Source organism: Chanos chanos, chromosome 6, assembly GCF_902362185.1.
Source record: "Chanos chanos chromosome 6, fChaCha1.1, whole genome shotgun sequence".
NCBI lineage: Eukaryota > Metazoa > Chordata > Actinopteri > Gonorynchiformes > Chanidae > Chanos > Chanos chanos.
In genome coordinates, this window is record NC_044500.1 from 45901052 (window position 1) to 45928572 (window position 27521).

Here is a 27521-nt window from a genome sequence, read left to right on the forward strand (position 1 = left end):
ACAGTAACATGATATGACAGTAACCTGATGTAACAGTAATGTGATGTGACAGGAATGTGATGTCAGTAGAGCAGCTAATCAAAATATAAGAGAGAGAAAGAGTCTGTCAATGGCCCTTCTTTAAATTCAAGTCTACATACAAAACATTCAAGAGACAGAAGCAACAGAAACACAGACTTATATGAGTGCATGTGTGTGTGTATGAGAGAGAGAGCGAGAGCTAGAGCGAGAGAGAGAGAGAGAGAGAGAGAGAGAGAGAGAGAGACAGAGATTCAGACAGTACACACTACTGGCTGTCTTGTCAGGAGTAGCAATGTTTTGATGTATTCAGCTCCATTACGTAACAACAACAACAACAATAATAATAATAATAATAAAAATGGACCTTCTTTCTCAGGCTTCAAAGATCTAACTGAAGCAAAAAACAAAAATACAATGTGATCTCAGGACACAACACATTCATTAAGAGAAACCCTCCAGTAAACACTTCAGAGATCTGACCAGAAAGTATGTGGAGAAGAATCAGAGGATGATCATTAGAGTAATCTCAGCTACAATCACAGCACTCCTTCACTACAACCTCCATCCATAATAACCTAAACATGTTTGTCATCTGATAATACAACACAGTCATTATAACTATAACCAGACATTTCCATTTTTACTCATTTTCGAAAGCAACATAACCTCAGTGCTGACTGCCAACCAACCCAGAACCCAGGACAGAGGGACTGAGTGAATGTGGTGTGGACTCTGTGGAGGAGGATCATTGTGTCAGAGACGCTGTAGAAGGACAGAGTTCCTGCCCTGTGGTCCACATACACTCCTATTCTGGAGGAACTGGGGACTATGGAGAGTTGAGTCTTTTTATTATTGTGCCAGAATGAGTACTCAGAGGGAGAACAGTCCAAACTCCAGGACTGATTATTATATCCAAACCCACACTCACTACCCTGTCCTTTCCTCCTGATGTCTTTATATGACACTGATATAGAAACCCAGTTATACCCACCCCACTCAGTCTCCCAGTAACAGCGTGCAGACACACTCTCTCTACACAACACCTGATAACACCCATCAAATCTCTCTGGATGATCAGGATATGACTGGACTGTGTTACTGTATGTCACCACTCTGTTCCCCTCAGACAGACAGAGGTGTTTATATGCTGTGTTGGGATCCAGTGTGAGATCACAGGAATCTAGTGGAGTTGAGGAGTAAAAATAAAAACTAAATCAGTCAAGATCAACTTCCATGAAGAGGAAGACATTTTAAAAAATGTAAATTTTAAGGAGTAAAATGAATAATTATGATATTGGCAGAGATATCATTGAAATGTAATACTCATTTAATGTGAAACCAGTATTTCATTCATGCATGTATTTCATTATTTCAGTTAAAGAGATATAATCTCTCTCATGTGCCTTTAATGTAAATTTGATTTCTTCTCTTTTCAGAAATTTTTATCAATACATTTCCATGACTTTTCCATGCCTCTGAGGTAAATTTTCATGACCACACATTCTCTGAAACGTCTGTGTATATATGAAAAATAAGAATAAAAAGCAATGTCAAAGTTTACCACAGTATGTTTTAACTAACATTAATGACAAGCTATGCCGTTTGAAGCCAGACATGATTAAATCGCCATTTTCCGGGCATTGCGCGAATTTACGTCGTTAGTACCTACAAGCTGCAGCTCAGGTCGGAGTCTGACCTTACCAGAGAACAACATACGTCAAGTGACGTGACTGATCTGCCCGAATATTAAAGTATTGTTTAACCAATATAGATTTTTCTCAGTCGATCTTAACTGTACCGTAGGTTTGTACTGAAAATTCGATCGTTCATTGACTTGGCACGCGATTGTGAAATTAAGCATTCTGTGATTAGGATGGGTGCTCGGTTGCAGTTTTAAGGTTATTGCCACTGTAATACGAAAAAATTAGATGTCAAAGCGGTCTACTTTTATTAATATTTAACATAAACTATTTTGCCAGTAAACACGTTTGCACGTTATGAATTTCCGTGACGGAAACCTCGTGTTGCTCTCCATCAAGGCGTCAGGAATTCGCACAACTAAGAATAACGTTCGATCGTGATTCTCAGTCCTGGACGAAATCAAAAATATCCAAAAAATCCCTGATTTGCAAGGATTTTAAGGTTTCTGATGGTGATAAAACAGCGGAGTGCCACGTCACAGCCTGCACCTCCCATTTTGTTTTGTTCTGTCTTTGTGCTCCTGCTCTGTCTGTCTCCACCCCTCACCTGTTCCTGTTTGTCCCAATTATTGACCTTGTTAATTTTACCCAATCCTGTTTTGCCCTGTTTAGTTTCTCCTTCTATTTAAGTCCTAGTGTCTGCCTTGTCTTTTGTCTATTGTTGTTTGTGTATTTAGCACACTGTTACGCTGCACCTTTTTGTTATTGGTTTTTCGTTCCTGTTCTGCATGTGTATTTTGATCTTCAGTTCCAGTAAAGTCCTCCTTTTTTTTCACTCATCATCGTGTCTTTGCACTTGGGTCCTGCACCACACCACCAGCGTGACAGAACGATAGACCAAACAAGGACCCAGCAAGACACTCCTGTGTCCCGGGCAGAGACGGTTCCAGCTCCTGACCTGGGTGCGGCGGGGCTCCCTCTCTCGGTAGGTTCTCCAGCCCCTAACCTGGGGGGGGGGGCTCCCAGCCCTAGACCCAGGCACCACATGGACTGTGGTGCTGGGCCCAACCATCTCTAGGGCTGTGTCCGCTCCTGGGTCCCCTGTCTCTGCCACCCTGAATCCCCTGAAGCATCTTCAAGCAGTGTCTCCGAAGGCCCCATGGAGGGTGCGCTGCCTGGCGCACCATGGAGGATGCGCGAGGAATGCGCTGCCTGGCGCACCATGGAGGATGCGCTGTCCTGCCCTGTTCCCGAGGCCGCTTTCCCGGTCCTGGTCAGCTCCCATGCTGACGCCCTGTCCTGGTCAGCTCCCATGCTGACGCCCTGTCCTGGTCAGCTCCCATGCTGACGCCCTGTCCTGGTCAGCTCCCATGCTGACGCCCTGTCCTGTTCCCGAGGCCCTTTCCCCGACCCAGCTCAGCCCTCTAGCCGACGTCGAGGCTGTTTTGAAGAGTCTGCTCCGTTCCTGTTCTTCTGCCTGGTTTGGAAAGCCCGCTCCGGTGTCCGATCCAGCCAACCTCTCACCTGCTCCGCTGCAGAGGGGACCCATCAGCAGCACCTTCGGTCTTCCCTCTGTGCGCCCCCCCACCCACCTGGTCTGTTCTGGACTTTTGTTTTGTTTTGTTTTTTTTTGGGTCGTCTGGGAGCCGCCCCTTAAGGGGGGGGCTCTGTCACAGCCTGCACCTCCCATTTTGTTTTGTTCTGTCTTTGTGCTCCTGCTCTGTCTGTCTCCACCCCTCACCTGTTCCTGTTTGTCCCAATTATTGACCTTGTTAATTTTACCCAATCCTGTTTTGCCCTGGGCACGGTGGCGCAGTGGGTAGCGCTGTTGCCTCACAGCAAGAAGGTTTTGGGTTCGGTTCCCGGCCGGGTCCTTTCTGTGTGGAGTTTGCATGTTCTCCCCGTGTCTGCGTGGGTTTCCTCCCACAGTCCAAAGACATGCAGGTTAGGTGAATTGGAGACACTAAATTGCCCTTAGGTATGAATGTGTGTGTGTGACTGTGTTTGTGTGTCTGCCCTGCGATGGGCTGGCGACCTGTCCAGGGTGTTTCCCTGCCTTTCGCCCTATGTGTGCTGGGATAGGCTCCAGTGACCCTAATCAGGATAAGCGGTTTAGAGAATGAATGAATGTTTTGTCCTGTTTAGTTTCTCCTTCTATTTAAGTCCTAGTGTTTGCCTTGTCTTGTCTATCATTGTGTATTTAGCACACTGTTACGCTGCATCTTTTTTGTTATTGGTTTTTCGTTCCTGTTCTGCATGTATTTTGATCTTCAGTTCCAGTAAAGTTTTTTTTTTTTTTTTTTTTTTTTTTTTTTTTTCCTCCATTATCATCGTGTCTTTGCACTTGGGTCCTGCACCACACCACCAGCGTGACATGCCAGGTATGCAGGATAAAACTCGTGTACCATCACTCAACAACAAATCTGAGAAACCATCTGAAAAAGTTGATCACTGAAATGTAAAATCTTTGCGTTTATCCTACAGCGCAGATAATCATTGTATTATTTGTGAATAAAGGTGCATCCTCAGGGAAGGCATGCCAACCGTCGACACCGCAAAGACAGCGAACTCTGGATCAAATAATGTCTAAAGAGTATCACACTTAAAAACTTGCAGTCTCTAATATTCATCATCTCCTTATTCATATTACTGAGTAGAAAGAAGAGTATTCCGAAACAACAGGTGACGTCGAAGCTTCGTTCGAAAAAGGTTGGCTAAGATTCGACTGGCAAAAAGCCGCATTCGATCGTACGAACCACATATACTGTTTTAAACAGGCATCTGTGAAGAACATTTCTATGGCTTTTCCTAAACCTTCTCAGTTTATTTATTTTTCCAACACTTCTCCAGGCCTGGAAATTGCTGTTTTCAAATTTCATGGCTTTTCCAGGTTTTTCATGACGGTACGAGCTCTCTCTCGCTTTCTGTCTTGCTTTGTGAGAACACTGTTTTTCTTTTTTACCCCCCCCCCTTCTGTTTCTGTCTCTTTCTCTTTCTTTCCTTCTTACCATTTCTGTGTAATTATTCAATATAATTTCCCCACCGCAGCTATAGTCATCAGTAAATAAAATATTACTACAGCAAATTTGAAATACTAAATATATTCTTTCTCAGAGTGAATCTAAGTCAGGTACTCAAAGGGGGCGGGGCTTATCTGCTGTTGTCTTATTGTGACTGTGGAATGTTTGAAAACTGTCAGCAGTCTAACAGTCATAACTGTCAACTTCACTCATCAACTGTCACACTGCAAGGGTCAAATTCACTTCCTAAAATACCTGTAATTTTGTTTTTTAGGCTTTAACTATTCAATTTTTATTGTTTTCTTCTACTTCAGTAATTTATCATGATTCATCTCTCTCTCTCTCTCTTGCTCGCTCTCTCTCTCTGTAACTGTGTGTGATTCATACAATAAGAACATGTGTTTAATTGGGGGTTATCATGACGCAAAGATCCTCACATTTTCACTACAATATAATATTACAAAATAATAGCTGTCAGATCCTATTATGTCTCTGTGTGTAAAACAATAAGCTGTGTGTGTGTGTGTGTGTGTGTGTGAGAGAGAGTGAGTGAGAGAGAGAGAGAGAAAGAGAGAGTGTAACTCACATTGTAAGAACTCTCTGCTTCTGGGTTCAGGAGGAGGAATGATCTTGATGTCTGTCACTATAGAGACAAAAGGATTGATTATTTATCTATTCAGAAGGGAACTGATTTGAAATAATTTCAGTAACAATATGTAAATCTCCAACCTTTACTTGAAAGGCTTCCAAACTCCTCCTCACAGAAATCCTCCAGTTGCTCTTTCAGCTGAGAGACAGATTTTCCTACATCCTCAAAAGGGAGGTGTGGACTGACAGTGATGCTGGGTAAGACTTCAGATCCAGGATGACCACAGAGGGATGGGAAACTCTGCACGCACACGCGCACGCACACACACACACACACACACACACACACACACACACAGAGCAGGGCAGTAAACTCTTCATGATAGCAGATAAACTTCTACTCAGCTCACATACATTTTTACTGAGAAATCAGTCACTGTGACATTGGAGAGCAGCTTGTCCTCCACTGTTACCTGGAGGAAATGGATGTGATCCTCTGTGTGTGAAAGCTGCTCCAGCTCAGTGTCTCTCCTCCTCAGATCAGAAATCTCCTGCTCCAGTCGCTCCAGGACTCCTTCAGCCTGACTCAATTCACTCTTCTCCTGATCTCTGATCAGCTCTATCACCTCACGGCACCTTCTCTCAATGGAGCGGATCAGCTCAGTAAAGATCGTCTCACTGTCCTCCACTGCTGCCTGTGCAGAGTGCTGTTAGGACACACACACACACACACACACACATACACAGAGGAGGGGGGTCCATCACAATCACACACTTCACTCAGCTCTTACTCAGCCAGTCTGTTCCCTACACTGTGACTCAGTGGGATTGGACAGTAGCCAAACACTGCACTCCTCACTGACTGACTGGAGGAGAACCCTGACTGAGCCCTCAAATGACTCCTCCAGCAGCCAGCTCTTGTCTTCTCCTCTGTTCAACACTCACCCTCAGAGACTCCACAGCCTGTCTCAGCTCCTGCACCTCCTTCTCTCTCTCCTGGATTCTCTGCTGGGTTTTTCTCTGACTTTCTCCCAGCTGCTTCTGTTACACAAATAAAACACATCACACTTGGCCCATTTACACACAATCAGATTCTGTAACCAATGAATCTCAGTGTGATAGTGACTTTTTTATCTTGACTGTATAATACTGAGACTGTTTGTAATGATGCATTTAACTGTTTTTGCATTCTGGTTCTCTACACTGTACCCTGTATACATATCACAACATTCCACCAGATACAACAACACAATTATTCTTTGACAGAGAGCAGGAAAAAATATTTGTTTGTCAGTTTAGGTTAATGTTTCTCCACCTGAGAGAATAGCCCAAACATCTCTGTGATAAGCTCTTTTTTCTTTTCGTCGATGCACTTGGCTGTTTGTATCCACTTCAAATTTTCACAGCACTTTCTTCTCCCTTCTCCCAAAACTCTCCCATTATACTCACCATTTAGCCGTGAAGATGGGATTTTAAAACAAACAGGCATCAGGATCTTGTAAATACGATGACATGGATTATTAATATGTGGATATTTTGTGGCATTCGTAATGAGAACATTTAATAAGATTCTCATATGGTTGATGAAAAACTTCTTTTCCCTAATGAGTGTGGTGGTGTCTGTCACCATTAAAATGTAAACTATATAATGTAACAAGATATGTACATAAAATCATATTCAGTTTTTCAGAAATGTTTAAATAATTACTTTAGATCCAGATGACAGTTATCAGTAGTCAGTACACATTTACACACATTCTCATTGAGCTGTAAGAGAAGTCTGTGTACATACCTGTCTTTCAGTCCTCTCTGCTGCCACTGATACTGTTTGATGGTCTCTGTGTTCATCCACCAGACACAGATAACACATGAACTGTTTGTCGGTTTGACACCAAAGTTCTATCAGTTTGTTGTGACGATGGCAAATCTGGTCCTGTAGTCGTGTGGAGGCTTTGACCAGCGTGTGTTTCTGAAGGGCAGGAGATTCATAGTGAGGCTGGAGGTGAGTCTGACAGTATGAAGCCAGACATGTCAGACAGGATTCGGTGGCTTTTTCTTTCTTCTTAATGCATAAATCACACTCCACATCTCCAATGGCACAGTGAGCAGGAGGAGCAGCAGCTTGGAGTCTTGTCTTCTTCAGTTTCTCCACCATTTCAGTCAATATGGCATTTTTACGCAGGACTGGTCTTGGTGTGAAGGTCTCTTTGCACTGGGGGCAGCTGTAGACTCCCTTCTGATCATCCTGATCCCAGCAGCCCTTAATACAGCCCATACAGTAACTGTGTCCACAGGGAATAGCCACAGGATCCTTAAGGAGATCCAGACAGACGAACTGGTCCTGACCCACTGAAATGCTGGCCTCTGCCATTTTACTGATCACACACTCAGAAATATGAACAATCGATTAAACACACACTGATCAGGAAGCTCAGATCAGTTTCATGTCTTTGTCAGTGAAAGTAGGAGTGACTTTCTGTGTCTGTGTGAGTGTAAGGTTGTATTAAAGTGGCAGATCACTCATAATTGACAGAGAGGTGTGGCATGTGTGTTTATGTTTGTGTGTTTGTGCGTGTGTGTGTAAGTATGAGAGAGAGAGAGAGAGAGAGAGAGAGATGGGGTGGGGGGTAAAGCGCACCTGGAGTCTAACCTGAAGAAACTACATGTTTATCATGGTTGTAATGTCACTCTGCTTCTCTCTGCTGGAGACAGAGAGAGTTACACTGAGCACTGAATTTCTATTTGAGTTATTAAGCAGTTCTCTACAGCTGAGAGAGGTAAACCTCATTCATAGACACTGATAATTTAGAATAGCAAGTCTGAAGTGAGAAGTTTAGTGCAGTATCAAATACACATAAAACACACAACCTCATCTCAGGGAGTTGCACTGGACTTTGAGAGGGTGAGAGAATAAGGTGATAGCAACAGAATGTCTTTGGTTTGTGTGTAAAAACTGATCACATATGTGTGGTAAACTGACACTGAGGTTGGTGAATTAGGGTCAGTGTTGGGTTCAGGGTTCAGGTCTGATAGAGATTACAATGAGGGAAATCTTCTACTCATAATGTGAAGAAGAAGGTTCGGTATAGTTCAGTTTTATTGAAATGACAGGGGAAAAAAGACTTTAAGGAACTTACATGATTGCAGATTCAGGCCTCAGGTAGACAGACATACCAACATAATATAAGACAAGGCAATTCCACACAAAGAACCAAGGCCAAAACTAGGAGCATTTACACAGGACATAACAAGACTAAACTAACACAGGGACTAATAATTGAGCTGACAGGTGAAATAAGGAAACCAGGGAGTAGCACAGATCTTAATCAAAACTAGCCAATAGGAGGAAAGAGAGAACCAGGGTGTGACAACATTAAAAATCCTTTATATATGCTTTACGGTTTGAAATATACCACTATCAAACAATATATGTAACTCAGTTTGCTAAATGAAACCAAATAACCAAATCATGCTTGTCATCTGAAAATACATTTCTCAGAGAGAGAGAGAGAGAGAGAGAGAGAGAGAGAGAGAGAGTTTGCTATTGAAAATTCTGACATTTCTTTTTGCTCTAACTCTAATGCCAGTCTGAAAGTTTGTTTCTCTCTGCTGGAGACTTACAACAAATACCCTCTGTAGAAAGACAGACTTAATACATACAGTCTTTACACAGACAGTCCTCAGTTACAATGGCCAAATTATTCAAACTGCATTTACAGAGTTATTTAAAATCCAGAACCTGATTGGCAGTCTCAGTTATGATAGATCTTGTTTGATCTTGACAAGTTTATTCATCTTTGTTTTATATTACTGCGATGGACTGGCGACCTGTCCAGGGTGCTTCCCCGCCCTTCGCCCAATGTATGCTGGGATAGGCTCCAGCACCCCCCGCAACCCTAATTAGGATGAGCAGCTTTGAAAGTGAGTGAGTGAGTGAGTGAGTGAGTGCTTTATATTATGTGAATGAGGACAATGTTCCACTCAAGCAATGATTTAGGATAAACCTCTTAAGATAATAGTTTATGATTTATAAATTGGTACATTACTTCTAGATTTTCCTTATAAAACAATTGCTATCAGTACATCACTAATTCTTTTCTGACACTGGGTTCAAAATTCATGTTGTAATAAGTGAAAACAGGCCCTGAATGAGAAATGAGACTTTAATAGGAGTAAAATCATGTCTTAGATCATCTCACCATAGAGAAGGAGAAAGATCAGGATAAATGATACACTGCACACTCTCATGAGTGGAGGCTCTTCTGATGTGAATCAACTGGGAATGACTTATGGGAATGACTCATCTCTGATAATGAAGCCATACATGATTTTCAACAAACTCTACAGGATTCATTTTTATGTGTGAAACATAAAGGAAATGCAATAAACCCACTGGTTCAGCATACAGCCACAGAGAAACTCATGAGACAGGAACTGTTTGGGAACGCAGGAGTGTTGTGTTAATGCTTTTGAATTGGTCAGTATGGTGCTGAAGCCTTGTGTCTGTTGTTACTGATCAGAATTTGGTACGTGTATGAAAGTCATGGACTACAAACGCTCTGTTATCACCCATAGAATCTCTCAGTTTGTGGGTAGTGAAGTTCTCTTGTCTGTCTTTCTTCCATTGTCACACAGAAACTGTCTGGTCATCTTTGAAATTTAGATATAAAAAGTAGGTTATTATTTAAACATTTAATCATGAGTAAAAAGAGTTTTGTCACATTTTGATTTTTGTATATTTCTGACAAATCAGAACTGACTGCCATGACTGTCAGTCAGCCATCTTCTTAACCCAGTTCACTCCCGCTGGTTTTGTCTCATGTCTTTATGTGATAAGTAATAGATAGTTCAGACACTGTCTAACTTGGTACCATCATCAGTGTGTTTTCACATTATTAAATGTGTCACAGCAGCATGGAGCAGGTGAGTCTGTTACATATAATAAATCATAATCAATATAGATATATAGGCCCAGATTCCAAATACCAAACTCTACCGTCCTTTCTCATGACATGTCTGTGTTAGAGTAACACACTCAGCATTCTCACTAATTCAGCTGTAATCCAGACTTACACATATTGTAATTGCAAAACAACTGTTTTTGTTAAATCAGACATTAGATGTTAGACACAGAGGACAGACATGAGACAATAAAATGAACATTAGAGATGAGCACAGACATTAGAGATGAGTTCAGTGATGAGGAAATCAGGACTTTGTCTGCATCTGCTGGTCACATCACATCCATCAATTAATTTACCCCTTTGTATTGCGCCCCTGGAATACTTTGACAGTGAGTGACATACATAGATATAAGACAAGTTTTTGGTTTTTTTTTTGTAAAGAAAGGGAGGTTAGGCAGTGGGGGACAGGTGGGTTCTGAAGAGGTGGGTTTTCAGTTTCCTGCGGAAGATGGTAAGTCCTAACTGCATGGGGGAGGTCATTCCACCACCGCGGGGCAATGGCGGAGAAGAGGCGTGGTCAGTTGACCAGAGGTCGTAGAGCAGAGGGTTCTAGTAGGGGTATAAGGTTGGGTTATACCAGTCTAATAACTGTATTCTATCTAGATCAGACTTAACACAACACGCTTATCATCATTAAACATATTACTAAAACTAAGCCAACTATGCCGTGTGTAATAACTCAGTACTAATCAGGTCAGAAACAGGTTTAACACAGTACACCTGACCAACTACACCACAACAAAGAGTGGGATGCATCTTTTTAATTCAAATCTACTTACTTAAAAAACAAACAAAAACACATAAAAAGGGGAAATAAGGCTTTGAGCCAAAGAAGAGAAAATATCAAAATAAAAACTGGCACTAACTATTAATAAACAATCTCTACATGTGTGAAAGAAAAAAAATAAAGATAGAAACTGACGCTGCCCAACTGAACAAAAACAGGAGAAAAACAAACATAATAATGATGACTGATCCTCCCTATTGCTGTGGTGCTGTGGGTATGTTTGCAAATAAAATTGCATAACTATTTACAGAAATGATAAGAGGTTTGCCCCTCCTGGAATCGCAACCTTATCGTGGTGGAGGGGTTTGTGAGCCCCTGTGATCCTGGGAGCTGTGCTGGCTGGAGCATGTAGCCCCTGGTAGGGTCACCCAAGGCAGAGAGGTCCCAGGTGAGGGGCCAGACAAAAAGCGATTCTGAAAGCCCTTACGATCAGCACCCACATAGAAACAGGCACCTCGCCCAGAATAGGGAGACCAGGGCCCCCTCCTGGAGCCAGGCCTGGTAGGGAAGCTCATAAGCGAGCACCTGCTGGCCGGACCTGCCACAGGGTCCGGCCAGGCTCAGCCCGAATGAGCCACGTGGAGCTGCCCTCTCATGGGCCCACCACCTGCGATGGGAGAAATAGGGGCCGGGTGCGATGCCACATGGGTGGCGGGTTGGGGCGAGGGCCCTGGCGGACTGGACTTACGGAATAGAATCTGGCTTTTGGTACGTGGAATGTCACGTCTCGGGGGGGAAGGAGCCAGGACTTGTGTGGGAGGTGGAGCGATACCAACTAGATATAGTTGGGCTCACTTCTACGCACAGCCTTGGCTCTGGAACCAAACTCCTGGATGGGGGCTGGACTCTATCCTTCTCCGGAATCGCCTGGGGTGAGAGGCAACAGGCAGGTGTGGGATTACTTGTTAGCCCCCGACTGAGTGCTGCTGTGTTGGAGTTTGTCCCGGTGAATGAAAGGGTCGCCTCACTGTGACTTTGGGTTGCAGGGGGGAAATCTCTGACTGTTGTGACGGCAAAAGCGCCGAACGGCAGCTCAGAGTACCCAGCCTTCCTAGAGACACTGGAAAGTGTCCTAGTGAAGACACCATCTGGGGACTCGGTAGTTCTACTGGGAGACTTCAATGCTCACATTGGCAATGATGGAGAGCCTTGGAGGGGAGTGATTGGGAGGAACAGCCTACCGGATCTGAACCCGAGTGGTGCTTTGTTGTTGGACTTCTGTGCGAGTCATGGATTGTCCATAACAAACACCATGTTCGAGCATAAGGCGGCTCATAAGTGTACCTGGTACCAGAGCTCCTTAGGCCAAAGGTCGATGATCGACTTTGTAGTCATCTCATCAGACCTGCGGCCGTATGTGCTGGACATTCGGGTGAAGAGAGGGGCAGAGCTGTCAACTGATCACCACCTGGTGGCGAGTTGGATCAGATGGCGGAGGAGGCTGCCGGACAGACCTGGTAAACCCAAGCGCATAGTGAGGGTGAACTGGGAACGGCTGGCTGAGGACCCTTACCGGAAGATCTTCAACTCATACCTCCGGAGGAGCTTCTCCCTGATCCCGAGGGAGGCTGGGGACATGGAGTCTGAATGGACCCTGTTCAGAGCCTCCATTGTTGAAGTGGCAGCTTTGAGCTGTGGCCAGGCGGTCATCGGTGCCTGTCGTGGCAGCAACCCAAGGACCAGGTGGTGGACGCCACAGGTGAGGGAAGCCGTCAGGCTAAAGAAGGAGGCCCTCCGGGCTTGGCTAGCACGGAGGACTCCGGACAGGTACTGGCACGCCAAAAGGGCTGCAGTGACGGCTGTCATGGAAGCAAAGACTTTCGGTTAGCCTCAAAGAGGTTCTGGCAAACTGTCAGGCAACTCAGGAGGGGCAGGCAGGGCCTTGTCCAGGCTGTTCTCAGCAGGGATGGGGAGGTTCTGACCTCAACTGAGGATGTGATCGGACGATGGAAGGAACACTTTGAGGAGCGCCTAAACCCGACCGACACATCCTCCACAGAGGAGGCAGGGTCAGAAGATTCAGGAGAGTTGTCACCCATCTCTCTGGCAGAGGTCACTGAGGCAGCTGGGAAACTCCGCAGCGGCAAGGCGCCTGCAGTGGATGAGATCTGCCCTGAAATGCTGAATGCTTAAGATGTTGTTGGGCTGTCATGGCTGACAGACCTCTTCAATGTTGTGTGGGAGTCAGGGACAGTGCCTGTGGAGTGGCAGACAGGGATGGTGGTCCCCATTTTTAAAAAGGGGGACCGGAGAGTGTGCTCCAGTTATTGGGGTATCACACCACTCAGCCTCCCTGGGAAAGCCTACTGCAGGGTACTGGAAAGGAGACTGCGGCCGATTGTCAAACCTCAGATCCAGGAGGAACAGTGTGGATTCCATCCCGGCCGTGGAACCGCGGACCAGCCGTTCACCCTTGCACAGATACTGGAGCGATCATGGGAGTTTGCCAATCCAGTCTACGAGTTTTGTGGACCTTGCTTACGATCGTGTTCCCCGAGGTGTCCTGTAGGGGGTATTGCGGGAGTATGGGGTGCCAAGTTCGCTGCTGCAAGCCATTTGGTCCCTGTATAACCGCAGTGAGAGCTGTGTCCGTATTCTCAGCACGAAGTCAAACTCATTCCCAGTGAGTGTTGGACTCTGTCAGAGCTGTACCTTGTCTCCAATCTTGTTCTTGATTTTCATGGATAGGATCTCAAGGTGAGGAGGGTGTCCAGTACGGCGCCTTCAGGATTGCGTCTCTGCTTTTTGCAGATGATGTGGTTCTGTGGGCCTCATCACACTGGGACCTCCAGCACGCACTGGGGCGGTTTGCAGCCGAGTGTGAAGCGGTCAGGGTGAGGATCAGCACCTCCAAGTCCGAGGCCATGGTCCTATGCCGGAAAAAGGTGGCTTGCCCCCTCCGAGTTGGGACTGAGTTACTGCCTCAAGTGGAGGAGTTCAAGTATCTCGAGGTCTTGTTTACGAGTGAGGGTAAAATGGAGTGGGAGATCGACAGGCAGATCGGGGTGGCGGCGGCAGTCATGCGGTCGTTATACCGGACCATCGTGGTGAAGAAGGAGTTGAATCAGAAGGCAAGGCACTCAATTTACCAGTTGATCTTTGTTCCAACCCTCTGGGTAGCTCTGGGTAGTGACCGAAAGAATGAGATCGCAGATACAAGTGGCGGAAATGAGCTTCCTCCGCAGGGTGGCTGGGCGCACCCTTAGGGACAGGGTGAGGAGCTCAGACACCCGGGAGGAGCTTGGAGTAGAGCCGCTGCTCCTCCGCATTGAAAGGAGCCAGTTGAGGTGATTCGGGCACTTAGTCAGGATGCCTCCTGGGCGCCTCCCTGTGGAGGTGTCCTGGACACAACCAACTCGAAGGAGACCCCAGGGCAGACCCAGGACACGTTGGGAGAATTATATATCTCTGGAAACGCCTTGGGATCCCACAGGAGGAGCTGATGGATGTAACCGAGGAAAGGGATATCTGGGCTACCCTCCTCAGCCTTTTGCCACCACGACTCAGTCCCGGATAAGCAGCAGAAAATGGACGGATGGATAGAATAAGAGCTTTGTGTGTGATTGCACAGTGAGTTATCAGTGAGAAGTGTAAGTGATGACTGGTGAAATGTAGTGTAGTCTGACCAGCAGGGCTGTGGTCACAGGCAGACTGAGTTTCCACAGGATCCAGAAACCTCTTAATTACAAAACACCACCTTTCACCTTTCTATCATAGGGAGAGTGTGTATTTGTTTGAGATAAAATGTGTGTGTGTGTGTGTGTGCGTGAGAGAGAGAGAGAGAGAGAGAGAGACTGTGACAGAGTTGTTAACACATGAGACTTAATATTTATCTTTATCTCTGATGTGTGTGTAGGATTGAGTGGTGAGGAGGGAACCCTGTAAGAAAGTCTGTACACATGTGTGTGTGTGTGTGTGTGTTTCAGAGAGAATGAGTTTATACATGTCTACCACTGAGTGTTTCTGTTTTTGAGTCAGTGTGTAAATGTGTTTATGACACATTATGTATGACTATGAACACATAAGAAAAAGAGAGAGAGAGAGAGAGAGAGAGAGAGAGAGAGAGCGCAAAGCAAATGCACACATACACTGCTTTCTTATTGATATTCTCAATGATTTAATGAATCCAAGAACATGAATAAAGTGTATAACAAATGAGGCATTTTCAGTGTCAAAAATCAAAACTTGAATTCCAGGAGAACAAAAACTTACACAATTTATGTATGACCGTCGTCCTGTATAAAATTTTTCCTTCTCTGATTCACACACAAACTCTCAACAATGGGGTCACATTGAACTTCACAAAATGAAGGAAAAAAACAACAAACACATTAAGAGAAACTTCCCACAGTCAGAGGATGATCATTAGAGTAATCTCAGCTACAATCACAGCACTCCTTTACTACAACCTCCATCCATAATAACCAAATCATGTTTGTCATCAGATAATACAACACAATCATTCGACATTATGATCATAACTGGACCATTCCATTTTTATTCATTTTTTACGGTGGCATAACCTCACTTCTGATCTTAAACCACCATAAAGGTCTCCTCTGACTCTAAACCCAGGATAGAGGGGCTGAGTGAATGTGGTCTGGACTCTGTGGAGGAGGGTCATTGTGTCAGAGATGCTGTAGAAGGACAGAGTTCCTGCCCTGTGGTCCACATACACTCCTATTCTGGAGGAACTGGGGACTATGGGGAGTTGAGTCACTTTATTATTGTGTTCGAATGAGTAATTAGAGGGAGAACAGTATAAACTCCAGGACTGATTATTATTTCCAAACAAACACTCATGACCCCGTCCTTTCCTGCTGATGTCTTTATATGACACTGATATATAAACCCCATAACGCCCACTCCACTCAGTCTCCCAGTAACAGCGTTCAGACACACTCTCTCTACACAACACCTGATAACACCATTCATCAAATCTCTCTGGAAGATCAGGATATGACTGGACTGTGTTACTCCATGTCACCACTCTGTTCTCCTCAGACAGACAGAGGTGTTTATGTGCTGTGTTGGGATCAAGTGTCAGATCACAGGAATCTGGTGGAGTTGAGGAATAAAAATGAATGATAAATGAACATCAAGACGTTTTAAAAATGAAAACTTAAATCACTGAAATCAATTAAATACATTAACAGAGACATGAATGAAACAAAACATTCACTTTATATTACACATATATTTCATTTTATCAAATTCAAATTTTGAAACTTTTTTCCAATCTCATTTCTCATAATCCTTTTTAAATGTTCATTTGATTCCCTCTCAGGATCATGATACCACCAAACTGTTCCCTCTCTCTCTCTCTCTCTCTCTCCCTCTCTCTCTTTCTGTTTCTTACCGTCTCTGTTTCTTGCTCTTTCTCTGTGAATCTACTCCTCCTAGTTAATTTAATGAAATGAATTATGGGCTTTATTGTCATAGGTTGTGAAAATATCACTTAAGTAAATGTGAAATACTGGAACACATACAACACATCAGAGTGAATCTGTGGGAGGGATCAAAGGGGGCGGGGCTTATCTGCTGTTGTCTTATTGTGACTGTGGAATGTTTGAAAACTGTCAGCAGTCTAACAGTCATAACTGTCAACTTCACTAATCAACTGTAACACTGTTAGTGTCAAATGTTAATTCATTTTCTATAAAAGAAATTCATTCACTTTAATACACTTTCCTGTCCTCATGTTTCTGTCGTTTTCTTATCATCTCCACTTCTTAATGTCTTTCTTGCACTTGTACTGGTAACTTATGATTCTTTTCTCTATCTCTCTCTCTCTCTCTCTCTCTCTCTCTCTCTCTCTCTCTTAATTCAATTCAACAAGCTTTAGTCTGTGTTACTCACATTGTAAGAACTCATCTCTGGTTTTGGGTTTAGGGAGAGGAATGATGTCAGTGTTTGTCACTATAAAAACAAAAGGATTCATTAGACTCATTATTAAAGTGTTCACAATAGAAAGAGAAACAGAGAAATAGAACAGAAGTTATTTCAACTTAAAAGTTTCAAATTCAAGGTTTCAGTAATAGTATCTAAATCTAAACCTTTACTAGAAAGTCTTCCAAACTCCTCCTCACAGAAATCCTCCAGTCGATCTTTCAGCTGAGAGACAGATTTTCCTACATCCTCAAAAGAGAGGTGTGGACTGACAGTGATGCTGGGTAAGACTTCAGATCCAGGAGGGGAGCAGAGAGATGAGAAACTCTACACACACACACACACACACACACACACACACACACACACACACACATACATAAGTACAGCCTTGATGGATGGAAACAAAACTTTATACACATTTTACTGAAGAGAAGTCAAGCTCTGTTATATTGGTGATCACTTTGTCCTCCACTGTTACCTGGAGGAAATGGATGTGATCCTCTGTGTGTGAAAGCTGCTCCAGCTCAGTGTCTCGCCTCCTCAGATCAACAATCTCCTGCTCCAGTCGCTCCAGGACTCCTTCAGCCTGACTCAGTTCAGTCTTCGCCTGACCTCTGATCAGCTCTATAACCTCACGACACCTTCTCTCAATGGAGCGGATCAGCTCAGTAAAGATTCTCACACTGCCCTCCACTGCTGCCTGTGCAGAGCGCTGTTAGGAGACAAACACACACACACACACACACACACACTGTTAGGATATGGTAGTAATGGAGCACGGAAAGGCACTGACATACTCACGAGACGCTGGAGGGTGCCGCCTGCCTGAGTTTTGCTGTCTCTTTAAAGAGGGACTGGACGAGCTCTCGCGAGAAAGGAGCTCAAAAACTCTTTAACTGGTTTGCCGCGAACTCGGACGGCCATCATATTTGGGTTCACTGCGTGTTCCTACTCCTGGAGATATCCTCTCTGTCTGGATGATTTTTTGGTTTTGTTTTGGTTGAAGTCTTTGCGGTGTTTCACTCACTTGTTGGATTGCCATCACCACAACTGAACTGCTAAGGAACAGCTTGTGCTCGCCGAGCGACGAACAGACCTCACGGCGCCTCGGAACAGCTTCGTGGAGACACCACCCGCCTTCCCCAGGGTTGGCCGTGTAGCCCCCCACCCATCTCCTTAGCTAAACATATACACATGTACAGGTACACTCCCAAGCTATACACAGCACGAAGAGAGGTATTAGGTTAGGGGACCGGTCTTAACTAGACTACTGTCTCTGTGTCCCTAGACTGCGAGTGCTGATTTGTTCAGGATGGGTGCTAGTTAGATGCCCGGCATTCTTTGCCCCTAACACACACACACACACACACACACACACACACACACAGAAGAGGGGCGTCCATTACAATCACACACTTCGTTCAGCTCTTACTCAGCCAGTCTGTTCCCTACACTGTGACTCAGTGGGATTGGACAGAAGCCCAACACTGGACTCCTCACTGACTGACTGGAGGAGAGCCCTGACTGGAGCCCTCAAATGACTCCTCCAGCAGCCAGCTCTTGTCTTCTCCTCTGTTCAACACTCACCCTCAGAGACTCCACAGCCTGTCTCAGCTCCTTCACCTCCTTCTCTCTCTCCTGGATTCTCTGCTGGGTTTTCCTCTGACTTTCTCCCAACTGTTTCTGTTACACAAATAATACACATCACACTTGGTCCAGTTTCTGTATCCAACAAATCTCATTATGATAAAAAAAAAAGTAATTTTCTCTCGATTGTTCAATTTTGAGCATGTTTGCACTCACATATATTTAACTGTTTTTGTACTTTTGTTGAGGTTTAAGATGCAATTTATCCCTCTGATTATAAATTTATGAATTTTTGTAGACAATCATCAATACAAAAGATTTGGTATTTACCCCACAAGAGTCCTGCCTTTTCTTTTTGTTTTAAATAAAATGTATATAATGCTGTAATAAAATGAAAATAAACCAATGTTCTCTACAGATTCCATCAGTTACAACAACAAAATTATTCTTTGACAAAATACAATAATAGAAAAAAATACTTGTCAATTTAAGCTACCGTTTTTCCAGCAGAGAAAAAAATAGCTGTAATATCTCTGATGTAATCTCTTAACGGTTGTGAAGAGTTGTGTTACTCAAGTAAGATTCCTCAGTAGTTGTAAATATAATTTGCTGTTTTCTTTTTAGCGATGTATCTGGGCGTGTGTATCAGTTAGAAATGTACTTGACACGTCCTTTTCCCTTCTCCCAAATCACGCCAATATTACTCAACTGGCCATTTTGCTAGTGCAAAGGGAGCAGGGAGTGGTTTGGATCGAAGTTTTATTACAGGACGTTGTGTAATCTTGCCCCCTTGTGGTCGGCCAGTTCTACTACATTGAATATGAGTAAATAAAAAAGCGTTAGACTGCAATGATTAATTTAAATGCAATTTTAAAACGAAGACACCTTAGAAACTGTGAGTGCTGCAATGTCAGTAATCAATGAATTGGTCCGTGACAGCAACATTTTCTCTAAGCATTCTCATATGGTTCGAGAAAACCTTCTTTGTCTTAATTAGAGAGGTGGCCTATGCTGCCATTGAGATTAAAATTGCATTACATAATTAGCCAAGTAAAAAACATCAGATTCAGCTTATCAGACATTTTACATGACTGTATTTTTTCTGTTCATATTTTTAGAGTCTGGTCCCACATTAAAGTATTATACAATGTCCTCTGCACCTTGTGTTCAAATGTTGGGATCTGTGCTCAGTCTAAATTCGGCGGAATTACATTCATTTTTCTGGAATTCAGGTCATCCTCTTGTTACTTAAACTCAATTGTTTTTCCTTACAGAATATTTTTTTTCAGTTAAGAGGAAAATTCAAGCTCATTTGGAAAACTGGTCCAGGTTCTCAGCTCATTCAGAATTTGACCCCAACTTTGGACTTAATGCTGATGTCACAGGATTTATTGACGGGTAACAACCCAGGACCTGACGAACAACAGTGACACAGAAAACCTCTCCCACAAGATCTTAATACTGAGACACCATGGGAACAAAACAGTAAAGCTGCTTCTACTGAAAAAAACAGCTCCACACCCACTGACTCCAGATCAGTGTGACAGTAGAGATGGAAGCAGTCAATGTTCACACTCAGTAAACAGCTTTTGTTTTCCTGAATCCAAATGACAGTTATCAGTAGTCAGTACACATTTACACACATTCTTATTGAGCTGTAAGAGAAGTCCCTGTACATACCTGTCTTTCAGTCCTCTCTGCTGCCACTGATACTGTTTTATGGTCTCTGTGTTCATCCACCAGACACAGATAACACATGAACTGTTGGTCAGTTTGACACCAAAGTTCTATCAGTTTGTTGTGATGAGGGCAAATCTGGTCTTGTAGTTTTCCAGTGGCATCAATCACATTGTGTCTCTTCCCATTGAACAGTTTTTCATGTTGTTCAAAGTGAGTTTGACAGTAGGAATCCAGACACACCAGACAGGACTTGATGGCTTTGAGTTTTGTCCCAGTACAAACACCACACTCCACATCTCCAGGTCCAGCATAACAGTGAGCAGGAGGAGCAGTAGGTTGGGGTCTCGTCTTCTTCACTTTCTCCACCATTTCAGCCAATATGGCGTTTTTACCCAGAACTGGTCTGGGAACGAAGGTCTGTCTGCACTGGGGGCAGCTGTAGACTCCCTTCTGATCATCCTGATCCCAGTAGCCTTTAATACAGCCCATACAGTAACTGTGTCCACAGGGAATAGCCACAGGATCCTTAAGGAGATCCAGACAGACTGGACACATGAACTGGTCCTGATCCACTGAAATGCTGGCCTCTGCCATTTTACTGATCACACACTCAGAAATATGAACAATCGATTAAACACACACTGATCAGGAAGCTCAGAACAGTTTCATGTCTTTGTAAGTGAAAGTAGGAGTGACCTCTGGTTCTGTGTGAGTATAAGTTTGTCTTAAAGTGGCAGATCACTCATTATTCAACAGAGTTAAATTAAACAATTTACTTAACAAAACAAACAAACAAAAACAGAAAAAGGCAGATAAGGCTTAAAGCCAAAGGAAAGAAAATAACAAAGTAAAAACAGACACTAACTATTAATGAACAATATCTACCTGCATAAAAAATTAAAATAAAATATACAAACTAAAGCTCCCAAACTGAACAAAAACAGGAGAAAAACAAACATAATGACAATGGACCCTCCCCGTTGTTGGTGATATGTTGGCCATGACAAAATTATTTACAGAAATGATAAGAGGTTTGTGTGTGATTCCACAGTCAGTGATCAGTGAGAAGTGTAAGTGATGACTGGTGAAATGTAGTGTAGTCTGACCAGCAGGGCTGTTCACAGACAGACTGAACTTCCACAGGATCCAGAAACCTCTTAATTACAAAGCACCACCTTTCACCTTTCTATCACAGAAAGAGATCAAATGTGTGTGTGTGTGTGAGTGAGAGAGAGAGAAAGAGAGAGACAGAGAGAGAGTGATTGTTGGAAAGAGAGACAGAGAGAGAGAGAGATTGTAACAGAGATGTTGATGTAAGTTTATCTCTGATGTGTGTGTAGGATTGAGTGGTGTAGAGGAATCCCTGTAAGAAAGTTTGTGTTTCATTGAATGTGTCTGTTTCAGAGTCAGTGTGTAAATGTGTTTATGACACATTGTGTATGACTGAGAATATATGAGAAACAGAGAGAGAGAAAGAGACAGAGAGAGAGAGAGAGAGAGAGAGAGAGAGAGAGAGAGAGAGAGAGAGAGAGAGAGAGAGAGAGATTGTGACAGAGATGTTGATGTGAGTTTATCTCTGATGTGTGTGTAGGATTGAGTGGTGTAGAGGAATCCCTGTAAGAAAGTTTGTGTTTCATTGAATGTGTCTGTTTCAGAGTCAGTGTGTAAATGTGTTTATAACACATTGTGTTTGGTCTCAGAAAAATCTTAAGGAAGAACTCAGAAAATGACAGCCATCTTGGTGGCACGTTACCATAGCAATTGACTGTGGAGTCCACATCAACTGCTACAACTTTAGTTACAAGGTAGCCAACATCTGCTGAACATGGCACCATTTCAGCTCCCACTGAGCCACCAGTTTGTACTGGGTAAAGAATCTGTGGTGCATTGTGGATGTATGAGAAACAGAGAGAGAGAAAGAGAGAGAGAGAGAGAGAGAGAGAGAGAGAACAATGCACTGCTTTCTTATTGATATTCTCAATGATTTAATGAATTCAAGAACATATGAACGAAGAGGATGAAAGATGAATTTTCAGCGTCAAGAATCAAAACTCAAATTCCAAGTGAACAAAAACTTACACAATGACAGTCCTCCTGTACAAAATTCTCCCTCTCTGATTCACACACAAACTCTCAACAATGGGGGCACATTGAACTTCACAAAATGAAGGAAAAAAAACAACAAACACATTAAGAGAAACTTCCCACAGTCAGAGGATGATCATTAGAGTAATTTCAGCTACAATCACAGCACTCCTTTACTACAACCTCCATCCATAATAACCTAATCATGTCTGTCATCTGACAATACAACACAGTCATTTGATCATAACTGAACCATTCTATTTTATTCATTTTGGATGGTGGAATAACTTCACTGTTGACACAAAACAGACATTAAACCCAGGATAGAGGGGCTGAGTGAATGTGGTCTGGACTCTGTGGAGGAGGGTCATTGTGTCAGAGACACTGTAGAAGGACAGAGTTCCTGCCCTGTGGTCCACATACACTCCTATTCTGGAGGAACTGGGAACTATGGGGAGTTTAGTCACTTTATTATTGTGTATGAATGAGTAATTAGAGGGAGAACAGAACAAACTCCAGGACTGATCATTACGTCCAAACCCACACTCATAACCCCGTCCTTTCCTCCTGATGTCTTTATATGACACTGATATATAAACTCCACTATCCCCACTCCACTCAGTCTCCCAGTAACAGCGTGCAGACACACTCTCTCTACACAACACCTGATACCACTCATCAAATCTCTCTGGATGATCAAGATATAACTGGACTGTGTTACTGCATGTCGCCACTCTGTTCCCCTCAGACAGACAGAGGTATTTATTTACTGTGTTGGGATCCAGTGTGAGATCACAGGAATCTGGTGGAGTTGAGGAATAAAAATCACAAATGAACATCAAGACATTTTAAAAATGAAAACTTAAATCACTGAAATCAATTAAAAACATTAACAGAGACATGAATGAAATGTAATATTCACTTTATGTTAAGCCTATGTTTCATTATATTAAATTCAAATTGTGAAACCAGACACTTTTTAATTGAATCTCAACTTTTTGTCACATAGATAATCTTTCTCATATTAATTTTTAAATGTAAATTTGATTCCTTCTCAGGATCATGATAACCACCAAACAGTCCCCCCCCTCTCTCTCTCTTTCTGTTTCTTAGTGTCTCTCCTAGTTAATTGAACTAAACTAACTTGAGAGCTTTATTGTCATAAGTTATTTGAGGGCGGGGGTTATCTGCTGTTGTCTTATTGTGATCATTTTATGACAATAAATGTTAACAGTGAATTAATGAGGGAAACACAGTAGAGACAGAAACAGAACAAGTAACATGGAACAACAGTAACAATGTCATGTGAGAGAACCAATAATAACAATAATAAATAAATAAATAAATAAAAAGTTATTTATTTTAGCTATGTTGCGATCATTGAGCTATGAGTGATTGTATGTGTGCATGCCAGTGTCTGTGTATGTGTGTTAGGGATGGTAAGATTCACCGATTCGCATAAGTACACCGGTATAAAAGTTCACGATGCCATTGCCCAGATTAAAAAGTGAGCACCGGATAAAATTTGGGATGAACTCAGGATGCATCGTTTCTAACATCTTTACATGGGTAAAATCTGATTTATTTATGTATAATTATTAGTGGAGGCCCTATGCCTTTATTATTTAGAAATGTGATCAATAATTTGTGACCAAGAATTTTTTATTTAGATCGATTCCTCTTCTCTAAACTGTTTCTGAAGCACACACACACACACACACACACACACACACACTCTCATCTCCACTGCTGTCAGTGGCCAGTTCTCCTCAAGTCTCTCAGCCAAGTCTCACACCAGTTGGAGTTTCCTTAAGAAGAACCAGAGAACTATAATCAAACTATCTGGACCATATTGAATTGTATAGAATCATATTCTTTTGCATCGTATCGTGTTGAAGTGCACTGTGCTGAATCAAATCCTGTTGAATTGCACTGTATCACGATAGAGATTAATCATATTGTATCACATTAGTCGTTGGTTCATATGTATCTCTAATGTATTGGATCGTTGGCAATGCATCGAGATGTGTATCGCATCGGCCTCAGTGATGGAGATGCACATCCCTAGTGTGTGTGTGTGTGTGCGTGCGCGCATGTGTGTGTTACTCACATTGTAAGAACTGCTCTCTGGTTTTGGGTTCAGGGAGAGGAATGGTCTCAATGTTTGTCACTAGAGAAACAAAAGGATTCATCAGACTCATTATTAAAGTGTTCAAAATAGAAAAAGAAAAAGAGAACAGAAATGATTTGAAACTAAACATTCCTTACAACATATTTGTAATAATATCTTAATCCCCTACTTTTACAGGAAAGTCTTCCAAACTCCTCCTTCCAGAAATCCTCCAGTCGCTCTTTCAGCTGAGAGACAGATTTTCCTACATCCTCAAAAGAGAGGTGTGGACTGACAGTGATGCTGGGTAAATCTTCAGATCCAGTAGGGGCACAGAGAGATGAGAAACTCTACACACACCCACACACACACGCACACACACACATACACAGATACAGTACAGCTTTGATGGATGGAAACAAAACTTTATACCCATTTTACTAAGGAAAAGTCAAGTCCTGTGATATTGGAGATCACTTTGTCCTCCACTGTTACCTTGAGGAAATGGATGTGATCCTCTGTGTGTGTAAGCTGCTCCAGCTCAGTGTCTCGCCTCCTCAGATCAGAAATGTCCTGCTCCAGTCGCTCCAGGACTCCTTCAGCCCGACTCAATTCACTCTTCTCCTGATCTCTGATCAGCTCTGTCACCTCACGGCACCTTCTCTCAATGGAGCGGATCAGCTCAGTAAAGATCCTCTCACTGTCCTCCACTGCTGCCTGTGCAGAGCGCTGTTAGGGGACACACACCCAGACACACACACACACACACACACACACACACACAGAAGAGGGGGGCCCAATACAATCACACACTTCACTCAGCTCTTACTCAGCCAGTCTGTTCCCTACACTGTGACTCAGTAGGATTGGACAGTAGCCCAACACTGGACTCCTCACTGACTGACTGGAGGAGAGCCCTGACTGAGCCCTCAAATGACTCCTCCAGCAGCCAGCTCTTGTCTTCTCCTCTGTTCAACACTCACCCTCAGAGACTCCACAGCCTGTCTCAGCTCCTGCACCTCCTTCTCTCTCTCCTGGATTCTCTTCTGAGTTTTCCTCTTACTTTCTCCCAACTGCTTCTATTACACAAATAAAACACATCATCACACTTGTTCCACTTACAAACAGTCAGTTTCTGTATCCAATCAATCTCAGCGTGATAAAAATTCACTATTTTGACTGTTTAATTTTGAGCTTGTTTGCCCTCATATATTTTACTGTTTTTGCTCTCTGGTTGTGGCGTAATGATTATGAATTTACATCTGTAATTTTAAAATGAAAATGTGGAGTATTTAATGAGTAGCCTGTAGGAATAAATTATTCCAGTCATAACAGTATCAGTTGGGACAATCATCATGTAACTGAATTCAAAGAGAATGTGTAATTAAATACAAAGGAATAGGTATTTAACTCCACAAATGCTCTGCCTTTTTTCTTTTAGTTTTAAATATAATCAACTGCCTGTCATAAAATGCAATTACAATGTTCCCTACACTGTATATATACCATAAGATTACATCGGTTACAACAACAATATCATTCTTTGAAAGAATATGAATACAGATAAAACTTAAGCTATTGAGAAAATTTTCTATTAATAGTCGTGATATCACTGTGATAATCGGTTAACTTTTGCAAAGAACTGTTCTACTTGAATAAGATTTCCTCAGTAGTTGAGTACATAGTGAGTATAATTTGCTAACCGTTTTCATTTTGTCGATGTACCTGGCATCGATTTAAAATCTACACGACACTTTGTTCTCCCTTCTCCCAAAACTCTGCAGTTTTACTCGCCATTTTGACATGAGTTAAGGAATAAACGAAGCGTCAGCATAAAAGAGTGAAGGGAGCAGGCGCTGGTTTGGACAAAGTTTTATTACAGCACATTTCGTTACGGATAATCCTATTACAACAAACATGCGAATAGTGTAAATGGAAAAACGTTCGGCAACTATGATTGATTTACATTCAATTTTAAAACAGCGAAGCCTGAGGAACATGTAAGTACAACAACGCCGATGTTTTGTTTTTTTTCAAACAAGCAAAGCTGCTCCAACCGAAAAAATAAAACAAAAAACAGCCCCACACCCACTGACTAAACCACAGTGTGACAGCAGAGCTGTGTCACGGTTGGTGTGACTTCATGACAAAATAAACAGCTTTTGTTTTCCTAAATCAAGATGATAGTTATCAGTGGTCAGTGCACATTTACACACATTCTCATTGAGCTGTAAGAGAAGTCCCTGTACATACCTGTCTTTCAGTCCTCTCTGCTGCCACTGATACTGTTTTATGGTCTCTGTGTTCATCCACCATACACAGATAACACATGAACTGTTGGTCTGTTCGACACCAAAGCTTAATCAGTTCATTATGATGAGGGCAAATTTGGTCTTGTAGTTTTCCAGTAGCATCAATCACATTGTGTCTTTTTCCTTTGAACAGTTTTTCATGTTGTTCAAAGTGAGTTTGACAGTAGGAATCCAGACACACCAGACAGGACTTGATGGCTTTGAGTTTTGTCCCAGTACAAACACCACACTCCACATCTCCAGGTCCAGCATAACAGTGAGCAGGAGGAGCAGCATCTTGGAGTCTCATCTTCTTCAGTTTCTCCACCACTTCAGCCAGCATAGTGTTTTTATATAGAACTGGTCTTGGACTGAAGGTCTGTCTGCACTGGGGGCAGCTGTAGACTCCCCTCTGATCATCCTGATCCCAGCAGCCCTTAATACAGCCCATACAGTAACTGTGTCCACAGGGAATAGTCACAGGATCCTTAAGGAGATCCAGACAGACTGGACACATGAACTGGTCCTGACCTACTGAAATACTGGCCTCTGCCATTTTACTGATCACACACTCAGAAATATGAACAGGAAACTCAGGAAGCTCAGATCAGTGTCCTTTCTCTGTAAGTGAAAGTAAGAATGACTTCCTGGTTCTGTGTGAGTGTAAGTTTGTCTTAAAGTGGCAGTTCACCGATAATAAACAGAGAGGTATGGTTTGTGTATGTGGGTGAGGGAGAGTGACAGAGAGAGAGAGTGAGAGAGACAGAGAGAGAGAGTGTGTGTGAGAGAGAGTGTGTGTGTGTGAGAGAGAGAGAGAGAGAGAGAGAGAGAGAGAGAGAGAAAGAGAGAGAGATTT

At 42.9% G+C, this 27521-nt stretch overlaps 1 protein-coding gene and 1 pseudogene across 1 annotated transcript; both read right to left on the bottom strand.

Annotated features, from left to right (window-relative positions):
- Nucleotides 1–665: 665 nt before the first annotated feature.
- Nucleotides 666–27221, bottom strand: LOC115815465 (E3 ubiquitin/ISG15 ligase TRIM25-like). The gene is made up of 13 exons (XM_030778420.1): nt 26628–27221; nt 25358–25453; nt 24870–25103; nt 24588–24724; nt 24375–24460; nt 22553–23066; nt 20180–20798; nt 18500–18595; nt 17391–17624; nt 17083–17236; nt 12366–12380; nt 5268–5318; nt 666–1201 (listed from the first exon to the last, which is right to left on the bottom strand). The coding sequence occupies exons 1-13, from the start codon at nt 27219–27221 to the stop codon at nt 666–668; spliced, it is 3366 nt and encodes a 1121-aa protein (XP_030634280.1).
- On the bottom strand, nt 5945–7640 carry LOC115813751 (E3 ubiquitin/ISG15 ligase TRIM25-like; annotated as a pseudogene).
- Nucleotides 27222–27521: the final 300 nt, after the last annotated feature.